The sequence below is a fragment of the Salmo salar genome, chromosome ssa05, assembly GCF_905237065.1.
Source record: "Salmo salar chromosome ssa05, Ssal_v3.1, whole genome shotgun sequence".
Classification (NCBI taxonomy): domain Eukaryota; kingdom Metazoa; phylum Chordata; class Actinopteri; order Salmoniformes; family Salmonidae; genus Salmo; species Salmo salar.
The window spans coordinates 77,396,868-77,416,272 of record NC_059446.1 but is presented as its reverse complement, the minus strand read 5'-3'; the positions used below and the strand labels follow the sequence as shown (position 1 = coordinate 77,416,272).

At 44.8% G+C, this 19,405-nt stretch overlaps 2 protein-coding genes across 5 annotated transcripts in view; both read left to right on the top strand.

The window, feature by feature from the left end:
- The first annotated feature begins 97 nt into the window (after window positions 1-97).
- On the top strand, window positions 98-10,476 carry LOC106605961 (protein DBF4 homolog A). Its single transcript, XM_014201981.2, has 13 exons — window positions 98-308; window positions 634-726; window positions 846-1,018; window positions 4,704-4,898; window positions 5,058-5,108; window positions 5,291-5,360; window positions 5,469-5,551; window positions 5,646-5,691; window positions 6,277-6,322; window positions 6,447-6,572; window positions 6,879-7,002; window positions 8,588-8,712; window positions 9,054-10,476. The coding sequence occupies exons 2-13, from the start codon at window positions 681-683 to the stop codon at window positions 9,931-9,933; spliced, it is 1,965 nt and encodes a 654-aa protein (XP_014057456.2). The 5' UTR covers window positions 98-308; window positions 634-680; the 3' UTR covers window positions 9,934-10,476.
- Window positions 10,477-14,034: 3,558 nt separating this feature from the next.
- LOC106605988 (disintegrin and metalloproteinase domain-containing protein 22) overlaps window positions 14,035-19,405 on the top strand; it is a 114,014-nt gene continuing 108,643 nt past the window's right edge. The window contains exons 1-3 of one of the 4 annotated variants that reach the window (XM_045718976.1): window positions 14,035-14,192; window positions 14,378-14,722; window positions 15,063-15,223. In XM_045718976.1, coding sequence (XP_045574932.1) covers window positions 14,632-14,722; window positions 15,063-15,223 — 252 coding nt within the window. In that variant the 5' untranslated portion in view covers window positions 14,035-14,192; window positions 14,378-14,631. Of the gene's footprint in view, window positions 14,193-14,230; window positions 14,723-15,062; window positions 15,224-19,405 lie in introns of those variants that run through there. The other 3 variants (XM_045718977.1, XM_045718979.1, XM_045718978.1) reach the window with 3 other exon arrangements.

Below are 19,405 nucleotides of genomic sequence, written 5' to 3'. Positions count from 1 at the left end.
TAAAGTCATCAGTTACTTGCTTAATCAATTTTTACTTTTAAAAAAGCCAGAAAAAATATGTGGAAACATCGCATTCGAAAGCAATGATAACTTTAAGCAACAACACCCCCTTTTTGGAATGACGGGATTTTTCGAAGCGGGAAAGAACATAGAACATCTATGGCACAACAAAATATTATGGCAACAAAGTAATCTTAGCGGAACCAAAACAATTTAAAGATACTGTACTGAACTTTCGTGAAAATCGGTTGTAACAAATGTCAATTTACGGAAATATATTGTTTTACAAGACCACAGGCTCTCACGAGGTATATATGAACTTTTAGCGAGTGAGTTAGCAAGCTAACGTTACTTAGTAGCTAGCTGGCAGATTGCACTTCCTGTAGTTTAAAAAACAGGCTATAAAAACAAAGTTTATTGCTTGCTTGTGCTAGCTAGGGTCTGTTCGTTTGCTTTGAAGTCCTATTTTTCATTTTAAACTTCTCTAACTATGTCAATATTTGCATTACTCCTTAAACTTACTTTTGTTTGTTTTTAAAGCTAACGATTTTATGCAGTTTAGCTAGATAACGTTACAACGGTTAACGTTGGCATTAACTCAGTTTGTAAACATGTCCATTTCTTACAACACAGGAGAACACAAGGATATTCTATTCTCCTCTCAAATTATATTGAATAAGATGAAATCTAGACGCACCCAAAAGTCTACAAAACCCCGTTTACAAGGTAAGGGATATTTTTAAACATGTAACTAGCGAACGTTATTACTAACGTTACATTGTTGATGAGCCTTATCTGCAAGAAAGTTCCGTCAAAAATTGAAACTAACTTTGCTACTTTTTCAGACCCCAAACTCGCTGATAAGGGGCACAAGTCAGCATCGAAGAGCCATGCCAAACCACCATGTGAATCTTATCCTGCCCCAAAAAAGCCATTCACTGGGAAACTATTCTACTTAGATTTGCCATCAAACAGAAGAGCAGAGACATTAGAGAATGATATCAAAATGTTTGGAGGGGTAAGTGAATATTTGTTTACATCTGTTAGCATTTGACATCATGACAGACAGTAAAGGTATTATAGCACATTGAATGTGGATGATACAGTTATCAGCTTGCCTGCCTTTAACAAAAGGGATAATAATTCCTGAGCCAGCGAAATAGGACATTCAAATTGACAGGTTGTGTGAATTGTTAATAAGGTGTTGTGTTGACATACTGCTGATCATGGACCATTTTGAAGTGAAATGACAACTTGCTGCCTTTCACACCAATGTGGCTACTGTCTACATACTGTGGAGGAGGAGTGGCTTTCAGTCTTTTGGAACATAGCTCTTCTAGTGATTGCTTCTGTCTTGTTACCAGAGTTGTTATCTCTCTGGTTGACTCACTTTGATACAATATACATACAGTAAGTTATTGTCCATTTACATAGAAATTAATTTTGTGAAGTCAGCATACAAACACTACACTATAATACATGTAGTACGGAAAACATTGGAAAGTTAGTACTCAAGTCATACATATTTAAAGTCTGCAGCCTAACTGTCCGACCATGTATTGGGCCTGCATCTGTCCTATGTCCCACTGTTCAGCAACCTGATAGCTGACACAATCAAGCACAACCTGCTATTATTCTTGCTGAACAGTGGGACCTATATCTCCTTCCGGAGTGCAGCAGCTCAAAACTTTGTGCAAGATTGTGCGTGTGGGGTACTTACTCATAGAGGCCCTGAAGCCCCTTGCACTGCTGCCTGCTGTCATTTCTCTCTTTTCACCACCATTTTAAATACAGTATTTGATTAATACTCTGGCTCAGGATGGACCTTGTGTGTTCTCCCCCAAATCAAAGTTTATTTGTCACGTGCGCCGAATACAACAGGTGTAGACCTTAAAGTGAAATGCTTACTTACAGGCTCTAACCAATAGGGCAAAAAAGTTGTTAGGTGAACAATAGGTAAGTAAAGAAATAAAACAACAGTAAAAAGACAGGCTATATACAGTAGCGAGGCTACATACAGACACCGGTTAGTCAGGCTGATTGAGGTAGTATGTACGTGTAGATATGGTTAAAGTGACTGCATATATGATGAACAGAGATTAGCAGTAGCGTAAAAGAGGGGTTGGTGGGTGGCGGGACACAATGCAGATAGCCCGGTTAGCTAATGTGTGGGAGCACTGGTTGGTTGGCCCAATTGAGCTGGTATGTACATTAATGTATAGTTAAAGTGACTATGCATATATGATAAACAGAGAGTAGCAGCAGTGTAAAAAGAGGGGTTGGGGGGGCACACAATGCAAATAGTCCGGGTAGCCATTTGATTACCTGTTCAGGAGTCTTATGGCTTGGGGGTAAAAACTGTTGAGAAGCCTTTTTGTCCTACACTTGGCACTCCGGTACGGCTTGCCATGCGGTAGTAGAGAGAACAGTCTGTGGCTGGGGTCTTTTACAATATTTAGGGCCTTCCTCTGACACCGCCAGGTTAGCCAGCTTAGCCCCAGTGATGTACTGGGCCGTACGCACTACCCCCTGTAGTGCCTTGCAGTCAGAGGCTGAGCAATTGCCGTACCAAGCAGTGATGCAACCAGTCATGATGCTCTCGGTGTTGCAGCTGTAGAACCTTTTGAGGATCTCAGGACACTAGCCAAATCTTTTTAGTTTCCTGAGGGAGAATAGGCTTTGTCGTGCCCTCTTCACGACTGTCTTGGTGTGTTTGGACCATTCTAGATTGTTGTTGATGTGGACACCAAGGAACTTGAGGCTCTCAACTTGCTCGACTACAGCCCCATCGATGAGAACAGGGGCGTGCTCGGTCCTCCTTTTCCTGTAGTCCACAATCATCTCCTTAGTCTTGGTTACGTTGAGGGATAGGTTGTTATTCTGGCACCACCCGGCCAGGTCTCTGACCTCCTCCCTATAGGCTGTCTCGTCGTTGTCGGTGATCAGGCCTACCACTGTTGTGTCGTCTGCAAACTTAATGATGGTGTTGGAGTCGTGCCTGGCCATGCAGTCGTGGGTGAACAAGGAGTTCAGGAGGGGACTGAGCACGCACCCCTGTGGAGCTCCAGTGTTGAGGATCAGCGTGGCAGATGTGTTGCTACCTACCCTCACGACCTGGGGCGGCCCGTCAGGAAGTCCAGGATCCAGTTGCAGAGGGAGTTTAGTCCCAGGATCCTTAGCTTAGTGATGAGCTTTAAGGGCACTATGGTGTTGAACGCTGAGCTGTAGTCAATGAACAGCATTCTCACGTAAGTGTTCCTTTTGTCCAGGTGGGGAAAGGGCAGTGTGGAGTGCAATCGAGATTGCATCATCTGTGGATCTGTTTGGACGCTATGCAAATTGGAGTGGGTCTAGGGTTTCTGGGATAATGGTGTTGATGTGAGCCATTACCAACCTTTCAAAGCACTTCATGTCTACGGACATGAGTGCTATGGGTCTGTAGTCATTTAGGCAGGTTGCCTTTGTGTTCTTGGGCACAGGGACTATGGTGGTCTGCTTGAAACATGTTGGTATTACAGACTCAATCAGGGACATGTTGAAAATGTCAGTGAAGACACTTGCCAGTTGGTCAGCACATGGCCGGAGCACACGTCCTAGTAATCCGTCTGGCCCCGCAGCCTTATGTATGTTGACCTGTTTAAATGTCTTACTCACGTCGGCTATGGAGAGCGTGATCACACAGTCGTCCAGAACAGCTGATGCTCTCATGCATGCCTCAGTGTTGTTTTCCTCGATGCGAGCATAGAAGTGATTTAGCTCGTCTGGTAGGCTTCTGTCACTGGGCAGCTCGCGGCTGTGCTTCCCTTTGTAGTCTGTAATAGTTTGCAAGCCCTGCCACATAAGATGAGCGTCGGAGCCGGTGTAGTATGATTCAATCTTAGCCCTGTATTGACGCTTTGCCTGTTTGATGTTTCATCGCAGGGCATAGCAGGATTTCTTGTAAGCTTCTGGGTTAGAGTCCCGCACCTTGAAAGCGGCAGCTCTATCCTTTAGCTCAGTGCGAATGTTGCCTGTAATCCATGGCTTCTGGTTGGCGTATGTACGTACAGTCACTGTGGGGACGACGTCCTCGATACACTTATTGATAAAGCCAGTGACTGATGTGGTGTACTCCTCAATGCCATCGGAAGAATCCCTGAACATGTTCCAGTCTGTGATAGCAAAACAGTCCTGTAGTTTAGCATCTGCTTCATCTGACCACTTTTTTTTATAGACCGAGTCACTGGTGCTTCCTTCTATACTTTTTGCTTGTAAGCAGGAGTCAGGAGGATAGAGTTGTGGTCAGATTTACCAAATGGAGGGCGAGGGAGAGCTTTGTACGCATCTCTGTGTGGCGTACAGGTGATCATTTAACATGTTGATAGAAATTTGGTAGAACTGATTTAAGTTTCCCTGCATTAAAGTCTCCGGCCACTAGGAGCGCCGCCTCTGGGTGAGTGGTTTCCTGTTTGATAATTTCCTTATACAGCTGACTGAGTGCGGTCTTAGTGCTAGCATCTGTCTGTGGTGGTAAATAAACAGCCACGAAAAGTATGGCTGAAAACTCTCTAGGCAAGTAGTGTGGCCTGAAATTTATCACAATATGCTCTACTTCAAGCGAGCAAAATCTTGAGACTTCCTTAGATTTCGTGCACCAGCTGTTGTTTACAAATATACACAGACCGTCCCCCCTCGTGTCTCACCCAGTGTCTCTGTCCCCTCAGACAGTGGAGAAGTTCTTCAGCAAGGAGATCAAGTACCTGGTGTCTAATAAGAGAGAGGCCAGGTATGTGCAGTGTCATGGCCGCAACTCACTTGTCCCAAGCCCTGACTCTGGGCACAGCTCCCCCCACCCTCGCCCCCGTCCCGGCAGCCACAGAGACAGCCTCAAAGGAAGCTCCCAGGGCCAGGCAGACATGGTGAGCCAACTATTCCTCTCTGTCTGTCACTGGTATCTGCATCTCAGTGGGATAATTTTCCATGATATGCTGTATAACCGAAGCTATATAGCTATATATATATATATATATATCTATATCTATATCTATATCTATCCCTGTCTCTCTGGTATTTCACAGGTGGTCATAAGCAGGGGCAAGTCTTTTGTGAAGAGAGTTGTAAAAGAGCAGGTTTGTTAAGATCCTCACTAATGAGTTTGGCAAGCTATTTCCAACCTAATGCTACATGTTACTTTTATTGTTTCTGACTTCAGGAGAGTTTGCACTTTGGATCGAAATATTTGTTCATACTTCAGGAGATACTTTGGATTTCAGTTCTTCGGTTAAGATGTTTATTTGTTTTTACCCTGTAGGTGAGAATACAAGTCAACGAGATCCTGTCCAATGCTCTGGAGTGGGGAGTTAAAATCCTGTACATTGATGGTAACATGTCTATTCATTTGTTTCATAAGAAATGTTGACATAATGCTTATTATGACAATGATACTTTCGTATGCAACATTTTTTGGGGGGAATTTCCTTCAATTCCAGATGTAATCGCTTATATGGAAAAGAAGAAAAGGAATGTTAAGAATACTGCTGAAAAGCCAACCACAGCTGCTGTCAAGAAAAGTGTAAGTCATGTTTCTGGACATATATTTTGATAGTTCTTTCCTGGAATAACATATCACTTACATGAGTCTTGTGTGTTATTCCTTACTAATGTAGGCCAAAGGAGAACCTACAGGCAAACCAGCCTTCCAGAAGTATAAGGGTAAATAATGTCCTGTTGCATGTGACTCTGTTGTCTGTTTACCGCTTCATCACTGTATTATTGTTATAGAGAACTTCTTAAACCTTCTACGTATATCGTCTCAGTAGATTAAGGTTGATGTTGATAGTGGTTGTACGATAACACTGGTACTCACAGGAGGTTGGTAGCACCTTAATTGGGGAGGACGGGCTTGTGGTAATGGCTGGAGCAGAATCAGTGGAATGGTATCAAATACATTTTTTATTTGATTTATTTAACTAGGCAAGCCAGTTAAGAACAAATTCTTATTTACAATGATGGCCTACCCCGGATGACGCTGGGCCAATTGTGCACCGCCCTATGGGACTCCCAAACACGGCTGGTTGTGATACAGCCTGGACTCGAACTAGGGTCTACAGTGACGCCTCGTGCACTGAGATGCAGTGCCTTCGACCGCTGCGCCACTCGGGATCCCATGTGTTTGATGCCATTCCATTTGCTCCATCCAGCCATTATTATGAGCCGTCCTCCTGTATGTTATTATGAGAAGTTATTTGACCCAGACATAGGCACTGTCTCTAATGCTTTGTTCTGTGTTTTGCTCAGGTGGAAGGATCCGTAAACCCTTTGTAAAGGTAGAGGACTCTAGCAGGTGGGTCTATAAAAGAGTTGACAGACTCCGATGTCTGTAGTATTGACATATTAAGGCAGTTCTTATTGTCATAAGTTGGTGTTTGAGCATGTAATATAGCATCTATCTTATGTCTCTCTGCCAGACATTACCGTCCAATTTATCTGGCCATGCCGAACATGCCAGAGTTTAACCTAACGTCAGCTCCCCCCTGCAGTCCATTCTATGTAGAGGACCAGGAACACTCTGGGAAGAGACCTAAAGAGCACGGGTATGGAGTCTCATTCACTAAACGCCTCACCTTTCTTAACCCTTCTTGTTGTGAACATAAAGAAAATCCACCAATTACAGAAGAAGCAGTGTGGCAGTATATTCCCCTGTCTTGGCATTTGTGTTTTACTTGATTCACCAAAACATCCAGCTTTTCCTACTGTTGTTGATGGAGATTGCTACAGCAGGAAACGGTTATGTATTGCTTAGCACCCTCCGGGACTAACTGCTAAGTCTTGGTTGCTAGGCAACTATATGTGATTGAACTCTGACCTGGCTATTACTTACTGACCTATGGGTGTCTCAGGAACCGAGGGGCGAGAGTGTCAGCCAGTGAGGAGAGGGGGCACGACCGGGCCAGGAGGAACAGGGAGAAGAAACGTGGAGGCTACTGCGAGTGCTGCACGCTCAAATACAACAACATCAAAGCTGTGAGTTAGAATACATCTGTTTAATGTATGTAAACATAGTTAACCTCTATGGGCTAGGTGGGACGCTAGCGTGCCACCCGTGGTGCACTCCATCAACAGCAGGTGCATTTCAAGAGCGGCAAATTTGAATCCAAATAAATGTCAAAATTCAAATTTTTCAAACATACAACTATTTTACACCCTTTGAAAGATAAACATCTCCTTAATCTAACCACGTTTTACGATTTCAAAAAGGTTTTACGGCGAAAGCATAAATTTAGAGTATGTTAGGACAGTACATTTACAAGAGTTGTGTGTAATGTTTTGTCAATTCAAAGACCGGGTCACCAAAACCATAAAACCAGCTAAAATGATGCACTAACCTTTTACAATCTCCATCAGATGACACTCCTAGGACATTATGTTAGACAATGCATGCATTTTTAGTTCTATCAAGTTCATATTTATATCCAAAAACAGCGTTTTACTATGGCATTGATGTTGAGGAAATCGTTTCCCTCCAATAACCGGCAGTCAAGTCAGCGTCACAAATTAAATAATTAAAATTAGAAAACATTGGTAAAATATTATATTGTCATTTAAAGAATTATAGATTTACATCTCTTGAACGCAATCAACTTGCCAGATTTAAAAATAACCTTACTGGGAAATCACACTTTGCAATAATCTGAGCACTGCGCCCAGAAAAATACGCGTTGCGATACAGACTAGACGTCATGTTGGGGAGATCTAAAATCGAAAATACTATGTAAATAATCCATTACCTTTGATTCTCTTCATCAGATGTCACTTCCAGGTATCACAGGTCCATAACGAATGTAGTTTTGTTCAAAAAAGCTCATCATTTATGTCCAAAAATCTCCGTCTTGTTAGCACATGATCTAAGCCAGCCGGACTTCTCGTCATGAACGAGGGGGAAAAAATATATTTACGTTCGTTCAAACATGTCAAGCGTTGTATAGCATAAATCATTAGGGCCTTTTTAACCAGAACATGAATAATATTCAAGGTGGACGAATGCATACTCTTTTATAACGTATTGGAACGAGGGTACCCAACATGAACTCGCGCGCCAGGTGTCTAATGGGACATCATCGTTCCATGGCTCTTGTTCGGTCAGATCTCCCTCCAGAAGACTCAAAACACTTTGTAAAGGCTGGTGACATCTAGTGGAAGCAATAGGAAGTGCCAAAATATTCCTCAGCCCCTGTGTTTTTCAATGGGATAGGTTTAAAGGTAATACAACACATCAGGTATCCACTTCCTGTCAGAAAATGTCTCAGGGTTTTGCCTGCCAAATGAGTTCTGTTATACTCACAGACACCATTCAAACACTTTTAGAAACTTTAGAGTGTTTTCTATCCATATATAATAAGTATATGCATATTCTAGTTACTGGGTAGGATTAGTAACCAGATTAAATCGGGTACATTTTTTTATCCAGACGTGCAAATGCTGCCCCCTAGCCCTAACAGGTTAACACGTGTTTATAACGAGGACCTAATCATGTACAAAAGGCCTTATGTACTTGATGTAGTGGTAGCAGACATTGTAGTAATGCTTGACTTGTGTCTGTATTCTGCAGCACCTGCAGAGCGAGCAGCACAAGGCCTTCTCCAGAAGTGATGAGTACCTGGTGGTGGACAGGCTCATCACCACACTGCCCTTCAACTTCAGTCACGTCAAAACAACACAAACTCCAACCACAAGGTGCAGTAGTCTTACATTTTTACAATTGAGTCATTTAGCAGATGTTCTTATCCAGAGCGACTTACAGTAGTGAGTGCATACATTTTCATAATTCCCCGTGGGAATGGAACCCACAACCCTGGCGTTGCAGGCACCATGCGCTACCATTTGTCCACACGAGCAAAATCTACCCAAATCAAAAGTAAATGCACACATATTGAATGTTGTTCAGTCACATGTTTGTTAGGAAAACTAATGCAATGTTGTGTGAAACATTTTGCAGATTGCCTGTTTTTTTTTCACCCCTGATTTTCTATGTTGTGCTGATCACCACATCTCTAAGTAATTTTTTGTTCCCACAGGTCAAAGTACAGCATAACCTCCCTGTTGTGTGTTCCTGGACCCAGCATACAGATGGAGGAAGAGGAGGAGGGAGGTGTGGAAACTAAAGAGCTGAAGGGGGGATTAATGTCCCTCTGGTCTACTACAGTGGAGCCCCCTCTCTCCCAGAGTGTGGAAAACCCCTTGGAACAGCCTCGGAAGCGCAGCCGAGGAGCCCCTGTTCCCCACAGCACCAGCGAGGGGGAGAAGAGGTGCTCTTACGTCCCAGACAGACCCCAGCCCAAGCACAGATCCCTGTCCTGCAAACAACGCTGCCGACAGGGATCTCCGCGCAAGCACCCCCAGAGGGCTGGGCTGAGTCAGACACCTGTGTCTAATGCAGAAATAGACCCTTCTACCCATGACTCTGTCGCCAACCCCAGACTTTCCCATCAGGGCCAGAGAACTCACACAGACAAAGATGGCCGCTCTTCATTTAGTCACACAGAGGATTTACAATGTGGCGATCCAGCTGTACGTGTGAAGGTCCCTTCCAGTCAGCACGAGGTGGCAGGGCCTTCAGAACACCACAAGCTCAGAGCTTTAGAGGAGAGTGAACTGAGTCACGATACATTGGCTGGGGATACTCTTCCCGGGAATACGGGAGGTGTCCCGGAGCTCGAGGCAGGTGACACGGAGACACACACCCCTCCTCCTGCCAGGACGTTACAGAGGAGGGTCAGGGATTACAGACGGAAGAGAAGGAAAGTTGAGAAGCAGCAGACTGCTCAGGAGCAGGAAAAACCGAGCAATGTTCCCAGCAGCTCTCTGCTGAACCTCTGGCAGCTGTTCCACTCCAGTGAGGACATGGAGTGTGAGTTCAGAGGCTTTCCCAGCTGTTCGACTCCAGTGAGGACATAGACTGGGAGTTCCAGGCCTTCCCCAGCTAGAGAGGAGAGTGGGGGGGTTTAGGGTGACCCAGAATCTTCCCAATATGAGCACTAACCTGTAACAGACTCACTGTATGAACTTATTGTATGACAGTTTCATTGAGTGTCATAGCAGATCTACATGGGAACCCATTGACTGTGGCTCTTTAAACCTATGACTTCTATAAAAGGAATAGTTCCCTTCAGGTTGGGAGGGTGGTAGCGCAACACTGTTGTGTTGATTTAACCATGGCAGCTTTTAGTCTACCTGGCTTTTTTACCATGACTGGTTTTATCTGGAGAACAGGCTGGAGCACTATCCTCAGTCCTGTACAATGCCTGCATGTGTTCTGGTGTCCAGAGGAACTGCATGGTTGTGTTTTTGGTATGTGGTATTGTAAATGTAATAATAATAAAAAGAGATACAACCGAAGGTCTTCTATTGAATTGTCATTACATTTCCGTACGCATTGTACAGGTGAAAAAAGTATCTATGTGATGTCTGTTTGATAAATAAAAGACTACCTAAACCGCTCTGACATGTCTGTGATCAGTTGAATGAGCACATTCTCATAGATAATAGAGTACATAGCTCTGACCCTGGACATGCTGTGTTACACAAAGGAGAGGACTCCCTCAAGGCTAACTTGTCATAAAGCACATCGTCCTCTTACACAGCCACCAACACAGAGGCGCTGAGACAAGGCGAGAGGGATTGCTTTCTCTTTCACTCCATAACAGTAATAAAGAAGTATTTGCAGTTTCTCATGTACTGAATGCATCTAGAATTCCCCTCAGCATAACTGAAGGAGAAATGCGTCGGTTTTCTAGATTTTCCTTATTTGTGTGCCTGTATTTAGCGTAGTGCTCTTGTTCTCCCTCATTTCTTTAAAACGAATGCACTGGGGTCAGATGGGAGTTGCTATGTGGCGCTGGTGATTAGTGACTGAATAGGAGATGCAATTTAAACAATGCGTCTGGGGTGTAAAGAGGCAGGGCCGTGCACAGACCTTTCGGGGGGGGGGCATGTGCTCAAACAAAAACAAAAGGCAGCCCCCCCCAAAAAAAACCTGCACTGCGTTTACAGACTCAGTAAGCAAAAATTACCAGAAGAGAGAAAAGCAGCGCTATCTGATGAGTAAAGTACACACAATTTCAGAAAGCGCGTTCCGTTTACACCAGCCATTACTTTGGAGGGCAGCCTGCCTACAAAGTGCTTGTTGCCAGCTGGGTAGCCCTGTTCTGCCTCACAAATATCACAATGCATTTGCCAGAATATGTTACATCTTCATCCCATGATATTGAAGTCATAATATCGATGTTACAGCTTCTTTAGACATAGGCCAAGTTTGGGTGGCTACTGGCAATATCTGAAATAAGACCACATCACGAGGTAGCCTGTTGTTCTGGCAATGATGAGTCAGTAGTTGATTGCTAAACTGTATTTTATATGGAGGATTAACGTAGGCCTACTCTGTTTTTGCCAGGCAATACTGGAGGAAATAAACAAGTCTTTCTGGCCACTAATCGGGTATGTTTTTTTATCCAGCCGTGTCAATACTGCCCCCTAGCCCTAACAGGTTGGCTATTTGGAATCCTTGGGACGTCCCTACCCTAAACCTAAGCTTAATTTAACCCATACCACCTTTGCCCAACAATGCTGATGCCTGGTCATTGGCAGTGGAGTGTATTCATGGATGCCAAGGGAAGCCAGGCTTCCCCCCAAAATTACCAAGGAACAAATAAAAAACTAAATAATTTATCTTTCGTCTCTGTGTTTCATAATTTTCCTTTAAGAAAGCATCTGAGAGAGCGAAACAGCGCCCCTCTGTCTGCATGTGTAGGCCATCTATCTCATTCTGTCTGGTCCAAATTGTTGCCGCCCAAAGCATTGAAGGCAAGGGAAGCCAACGAGCATTAACATTTTTTATATTTTTTATTGAACCTTTATTTAACCTTCTGTCAGGCCTCCATTGACAGAAAAAGTGGGGGAATTATACCACCACGGAAAAGGGCACTTTGGAGGTAGAGCCCTATCTGTGCACATGCCTGAACAGAGGCAAGGATTATTTGCTGACAATGAGCAATCAATAGGTAATGAGAGCAGGTGGAAGTAATGTTGAGGAGGATAGGGGGCTAGCCATACAATGCATTTGGAATGTATTCAGACCCCTTGACTTTTCCCACATTTTGTTACGTTACAGCCTTATTCTAAAATGTATTAAATAGGTTTTTTCCCTCAATCTACACACAATACCCCATAATGACAAAGCAAAAACAGCTTTTTTCCCTCAATCTACACACAATACCCCATAATGACAAAGCAAAAACAGCTTTTTATACATTTTTGCAAATGTATTTAAAAAAAGTATTCAGACCCTTTACTCAGTACTTTGTTGAAGAACCTTTGGCAGCAAATACAGCCTTGAGTCTTGGGTATGACGCTACAAACTTGGCACACCTGTATTTGGGGAGTTTCTCCCATTCTTCTCTGCAAATCCTCTCAAGCTCTGTCAGGTTGAATGGGGAGTGTCGCTGCACAGCTATTTTCAGGTCTCTCCAGAGATGTTTGATCGGGTTCAAGTCCAGGCTCTGTCTGGGCCACTCAAGGACATTCAGAGACTTGTCCTGAAGCCACTCATGCGTTGTCTTGTCTGTGTGCTTAGGGTTGTTGTTCTGTTGGAAGGTGAACCTTCGCCCCAGTCTGAGGTCCTAAGCACTCAGGAGCAGGTTTTCATCAAGGATCTCTCTGTAATTTTCTACGTTAATCTTTCCCTCGATCCTGACTAGTCAGGCCAAAGAGTTCAATCTTGGTTTCATCAGACCAGAGAATCTTGTTTCTCATGGTCGGAGAGACCTTTAGGTGCCTTTTGGCTCCAATCGGGCTGGCTACTGCCTTTTACTGAGGAGTGGCTTATGTCTGGCCACAAGGTTCTCTCTGTACTTTGCTTTGTTCCTCTTTCGCTCAATCTTGACTATTCTCCGAGTCCCTGCCACTGAAAAACATCCCCACAGTATGATGCTGCCACCACCATGCTTCACTGTAGGGATGGTGCCAGGTTTTCTCCAGATGTGACGCTTGGCATTCAGGCCAAACGGAAATCTTGGTTTCATCAGACCAGAGAATCTTGTTCCTCATGGTCTGAGAGTCCTTTAGGTGCATTTAGGAAAACTCCAAGCGGGCTGTGTGCTTTTTTACTAGGGAATGGCTTCTGTTTGGCCACTCTACCATAAATGCCTGATTTGGTGGAGCGCTGCAGAGATATTTGTCCATCTGGAAGATTTTCCCATCTCCACAGAGGAACTCTGGAGCTCTGTCAGTGACCATCGGGTTCTTGGTCACCTCCCTGGCCAAGGCCCTTCTCCCCCGATTCCAAACTTCTTCCATTTAAGAATGATGTAGGCCACTGTGTTCTTGGGGACCTTTTTTAAATGTATTTTTATTTAACCAGGTAAGTCCGTTAAGAACAAATTCTTATTTACAATGACGGCCTACCCCGGCCAAACCAGATGACGCTGGGCCAATTGTACGCCACCCTATGGGACTCCCAATCACGGCCAGGTGTGATATAGCCTGGAATCAAACCAGGGACTGTAGTGATGCCTCTTGCACTGTATTCCCCTGGGTTGCAGGATCATCTTGAATAAAGATATCAATTGGCCTGGAGGTTTTTTTGGGGACCAAATATGGCACTTGTGTATGTTATTACCTCTGGATTGCTCCTAAAATGCGCTATAGGCCTAAAGGGGTTTAATACATGATCAAGTTGTGATGATTTCTGGTGTATGTGTATGCTTGTAGGGGACCTGCTTACAGTAGTTTATCCATGGCAAAACACAATGCGCAACATCAGGAAGTAGCATTAGCCACTCTAGCATGGTAGTGGAAAATTGTGTTTTATTCAAATAGTACGTATATTTTGTCGTTTTTTTAGGCCGATTTTAGGAGGAAACTGATGCCTTTGCAGCCTGAACGGAGGATGTTTTATGTATGAGCCGATCGCAGGGGGACACCAGTGTATAGCCGGCTGGGCACATTACAGGTGGACGCAGATGACGTAAAATGAATAATAGCGTCATCTGGCTGTGGGTTGGGCTAATTATACAGCAACTGAGAATATAATCTAGAAAGAGCATGATGGGCTGTTATTACACAACATAGCAGTATTACAGTTTGTTTATCTTGACCGTGCCCTTCAGTGTTTGTGCCCTTCTATGATTATGCGCAGAAGAGGTCCGAATGTAGTCTAGGTCTGTATGGAGATGGAGCGTGCACACTACAGTTCCCGACATCCCATCTCGACTATCGCTGTTCTCCTCGCATGTTTACGCATGAGGCGCTTCTGCAGTGAGCTACTGGATATTGATGTGCTTTAATGTGTTCCCTCTCCTCCCTTCCTCTTACCTCTCCTCCCTCTCCGCTCTGTGTTCCATAGAGACTCAGCGCGCTCAGATGCACTTGGCGTTCTAGCGGTAGAAACAGCAGCGGGAGCGTCTCAATGCAGGGGCAGCAAGAGCACCCCGATGGCCACCAGCACAAGAGACTGCGCTAAGCAGACGACCAGCGCGCGCTTTCATCTGTGCTTCTCAACCCCGAACCTCTTATAGCGAAGAGAGAGGTGCCCAAATCCGTTTTAGGATATCGCTTTTTTTTGGTCCCTCTTTCTGTCCATTCGATGAAGAAGAACTGATGACGATGTATCGGCGATGGTGGATTTCCCTTTTGTGCGTCTATGGACTGATGTGCATCGTTCATTCCAGCAATCATATGCCTCGAAATGGTAATGTATTTATGACAACAAATATTTCTATGTATTTTATTGGAATAGATCCGAATGGCAACAGCATCACCAATAACATGTTCCACATTCCATGTTATTATGCTGCCAGAGAGGGAGCCTGAATCCCCAACGTAAACAACCTGTAAAATATGCATATAATGTAACCGTATGAAAGGGAATCGGTCTATTATGAATTAAAACTATTTGAGGAAAGATATTCCAAAACCATTACAGTGCTATTTCACATTGATTTATGTTTTGGTATAGGAGCTTGTAGCTGTGTTTTTTTGCGCCAGGATAGCTATCGCAGTCTTAACATCGCTGTTTCCTCGCTGTGCAGGAGACGCCTTGTCGCAGGCGAAGGCTGTTCGTGATGCGAGCAGGTTCGCCGGGAAGGAGGACACGGTCCCTCTCCGTCTGCTCTACAGCATGCACAACCACAGTCAAATCACCCACGATGTCATCAGCACCAGGACTAGAGCCAGTTCCAGCCCCACACAGGTAGCCTACACAGTGCTGGTGTTATTTATTATGGTGGCGATGGAGCTCCGCTATTTGTAGAGAGACAAATGCCTTTGGTACGCGTTGCTATTGTAGACATCCCGCTATTCTCATGTTGTTTATGTTTTTGTTGAATCATCTCCTTTTTATGCATTTCACAGAGAATTCGGAAAGATCACATTTTCACCTATAACAAGCTAGTTCTTTTGACTAGTGGTCTATTTACAGAAATATAGGCTATTCAATTTCGCCACATTTAAAACGGTAGGCGGTGTCTTTTCGTTGAGCAAAATAAAGATAGCCTAGTGGTATATTGTGGGTTTTTCTATGCACATACATACACAAAAGACAGGCTCAGGCCTGATCAGCAAAAGAGCCCATGCATGAAACACATGGGGATGAAGCCTATGCATTAGAATGAATAGACATATAGGCCTATAACATCCATACATGTTTGATTGGGTCAAATATTTAGTTTTTGTTATATAGTAGGAGAGATTCTTATTATTATAAAGGTGAGCGGACCTGACACAATATCTTCAGAATCTATTGAATAATGATTGGTTTGTGCCCTTACAATGGATTCGCCCGTAACCCACATGGCCCTATGTCTGAGACACACTGCTTCTTGGATGGTTAAAGAGAGTCTGCTCTCTGTCTGGTTGGCATCCTTTACAGTTCACTAGCTGGCTGGTTGCTTTGGCTATTATCTGTTTGATGTGAAGACCTAGTCTGGATACTCAGATACAATCATAAGGCTCTCTAGCTCTGAAATGTACACGTTATAAACATAATCAGATTTTTATTCCACTATTCCATACTTTTATCTAAAATCTAGTTGTGTCATTGATATTAAAGGCCCAGTGCAGTCAACACATGTGATTTGTCTGTGTTTTATATATATTTATACACTATGAAGTTGGAATAATACTGTGAAAATGATGACGATGCCCTTTTAGTGTAAGAGCTGTTTGAAAAGACCGCCTGAAATTTCAGCCTGAGCAGAGGGACATCGAGAGCACAGGCACAAGGGCAGACACTTTCATTACAGGAATCATGAGGATAATGCACTTTATAGTTTGACCAAACCATGGTTTTAGTCGCCCCAAAAATAGGACGTTTTGAGTGAGGTGATAATGTAGAATGTGCTCTTTCTCTGTTTATATCCACCCTTTCAGTGTGTTTACTAGTATAATGACAAGGTCGGAGCAGTTCCCTTTGCTCATACTGCGTTTAACTTTGAATGTGAGTTTACATGACCTCAGCTCAGCCTATCAGAAAACCAGGCAGGCCCGTCTTGGTAGGGGGGCCGGCCTTTGCCCACTGATCAGCCAAAGGCTCATTATAGAGCTCTAATAAGGAACATGAGCGTACGTCATTAGAACAGTTAACTTGGGACTGGAACATGTCTGCCAGATACTGATCAACTGGTTTGGCTTCATTTGTCTTCAAAAGAAGATTCTGGTGCCAGGTAAAAGAAAGTTCTTGGGGGAAGCACTGCCTCATCTTTTTCCCACTATTTAAAGCACAACTGCATCAGTTGTCTCCAGGTGAAATTATACTGCCCCACAAAGAGAGAGAAAGAGAGAGAGATATGATGGAATCTTCATTTGATCTGATAAGTCTCTGAGTTTCTTGTCATCCCCAGAGAGTTTTAAACTGACCTCAAATCAGCCACTTAGTCACACAGCCTGCATTCTCAGCGTCATATTGTCTGATTCTGCTCTGATTTTGGCTGTTTTTAGCTCGGTATCATAACATCTGAAAGGAACCTGTCAAATCATTCTTAAACGTATGACACACAAAAATAACTATTTATAGACTTGGGTTGAGTCTACTATTTTCAGTTAAAGGCGTAACCTACTGTACACCTTTTTAAAAGAGGAGCTTTGAGAAGAGCTCAGCTGAGTGCTGTTTAAGCGTTTCTGTGGAAGCAAAGCACTTATAGTCATGGGCCCATAGCCATCAGTGGAGTTGCTGTGTGTGTGTGTGTGTGTGTGTGTGTGTGTGTGTGTGTGTGTGTGTGTGTGTGTGTGTGTAAGGCTGTCTGTGTTGTAGTAGGATAACAGCACTCCCTGGTAGGCCCCTAGCTCCATCAGCGGAGTTAGGTCCTGCTATGATGCAGTAATCTATGAAACAGGAGTCGCTGATGGTCTCGGTGCCTCGGCTCGGCCCAGTCAAACTGGGAAATCTGGTCCAGGAGAACACAATTACTGGTACCACCAGGGAGTACCAGGGAGTGCTGTGGATTCAGTTCACTTAATTTGATTTTAAAGTGTGCCCTGAAAAGGAATCACATACTTGCGTACCGGTATATTCGCATGCGTACACACACACACACACACACACACACATAGTAACAATAGTGTCTGTGGCCACAGGGGACCCCGAGGTCTAAGGTCATCCTTGGGTAAAGATTGGGGCATTTCATACTCGCGCGCACACACACACACTCCCTTGGTTTTAATGCAGCGTCCGGTGTGTATTGACTCAGGCCCGTGGGCCATGCCTGGGGGAGGGGTTAGTCCTGTATTAGACTAGCTGGGGACTCCCTCAGAGTTACACAGGAACAATAGTGGGAAGTCCTCATTTCCCCTGGGGCCTGTAATAAACCACGCGCCATATGTGCCCAGAGCTAGGGAGGTATTAGACCTTCCCCCTCAACCCAATCAATCATTTCTGGACGAGCCAACAGCGAGGGAGGGAGGGAGGGAGGGTGTGTGTGTGTGTGTGTGTGTGTGTGTGTGTGTGTGTGTGTGTGTGTGTGTGTGTGTGTGTGTGTGTGTGTGTGTGTGTGTGTGAGTACAGGGCGAGGTGGGAGGGTGTGAGTACAGGGGGAGGTGGGAGTGTGTGAGTTACATAGATTTGCATGGTTAATTTCACCGATGTCTCTCAGAATGTCTGGGTCTGGTTCAGCTTCCATCACAGCTCTCGTCTCTCAGAATGTCTGGGTCTGGTTCAGCTTCCATCACAGCTCTCGTCTCTCAGAATGTCTGGGTCTGGTTCAGCTTCTATCACAGCTCCCCTGTATCTCAGAATGTCTGGGTCTAGTTCAGCTTCCATCACAGCTCCCCTGTATCTCAGAATGTCTGGGTCTAGTTCAGCTTCCATCACAGCTCCCCTGTATCTCAGAATGTCTGGGTCTGGTTCAGCTTCCATCACAGCTCCCGTCTCTCAGAATGTCTGGGTCTAGTTCAGCTTCCATCACAGCTCCCCTGTCTCTCAGAATGTCTGGGTCTGGTTCAGCTTCCATCACAGCTCCCCTGTCTCTCAGAATGTCTGGGTCTGGTTCAGCTTCCATCACAGCTCCCGTCTCTCAGAATGTCTGGGTCTGGTTCAGCTTCCATCACAGCTCCCCTGTATCTCAGAATGTCTGGGTCTGGTTCAGCTTCCATCACAGCTCTCGTCTCTCAGAATGTCTGGGTCTGGTTCAGCTTCCATCACAGCTCCCGTCTCTCAGAATGTCTGGGTCTGGTTCAGCTACCATCACAGCTCCCCTGTATCTCAGAATGTCTGGGTCTAGTTCAGCTTCCATCACAGCTCCCCTGTATCTCAGAATGTCTGGGTCTGGTTCAGCTTCCATCACAGCTCCCGTCTCTCAGAATGTCTGGGTCTAGTTCAGCTTCCATCACAGCTCCCCTGTCTCTCAGAATGTCTGGGTCTGGTTCAGCTTCCATCACAGCTCCCGTCTCTCAGAATGTCTGGGTCTGGTTCAGCTTCCATCACAGCTCCCCTGTCTCTCAGAATGTCTGGGTCTGGTTCAGCTTCCATCACAGCTCCCGTCTCTCAGAATGTCTGGGTCTGGTTCAGCTTCCATCACAGCTCCCCTGTATATCAGAATGTCTGGGTCTGGTTCAGCTTCCATCACAGCTCTCGTCTCTCAGAATGTCTGGGTCTGGTTCAGCTTCCATCACAGCTCCCGTCTCTCAGAATGTCTGGGTCTGGTTCAGCTTCCATCACAGCTCCCGTCTCTCAGAATGTCTGGGTCTGGTTCAGCTTCCATCACAGCTCCCGTCTCTCAGAATGTCTGGGTCTGGTTCAGCTTACATCACAGCTCCCGTCTCTCAGAATGTCTGGGTCTGGTTCAGCTTCCATCACAGCTCCCGTCTCTCAGAATGTCTGGGTCTGGTTCAGCTTACATCACAGCTCCCCTGTATCTCAGAATGTCTGGGTCTGGTTCAG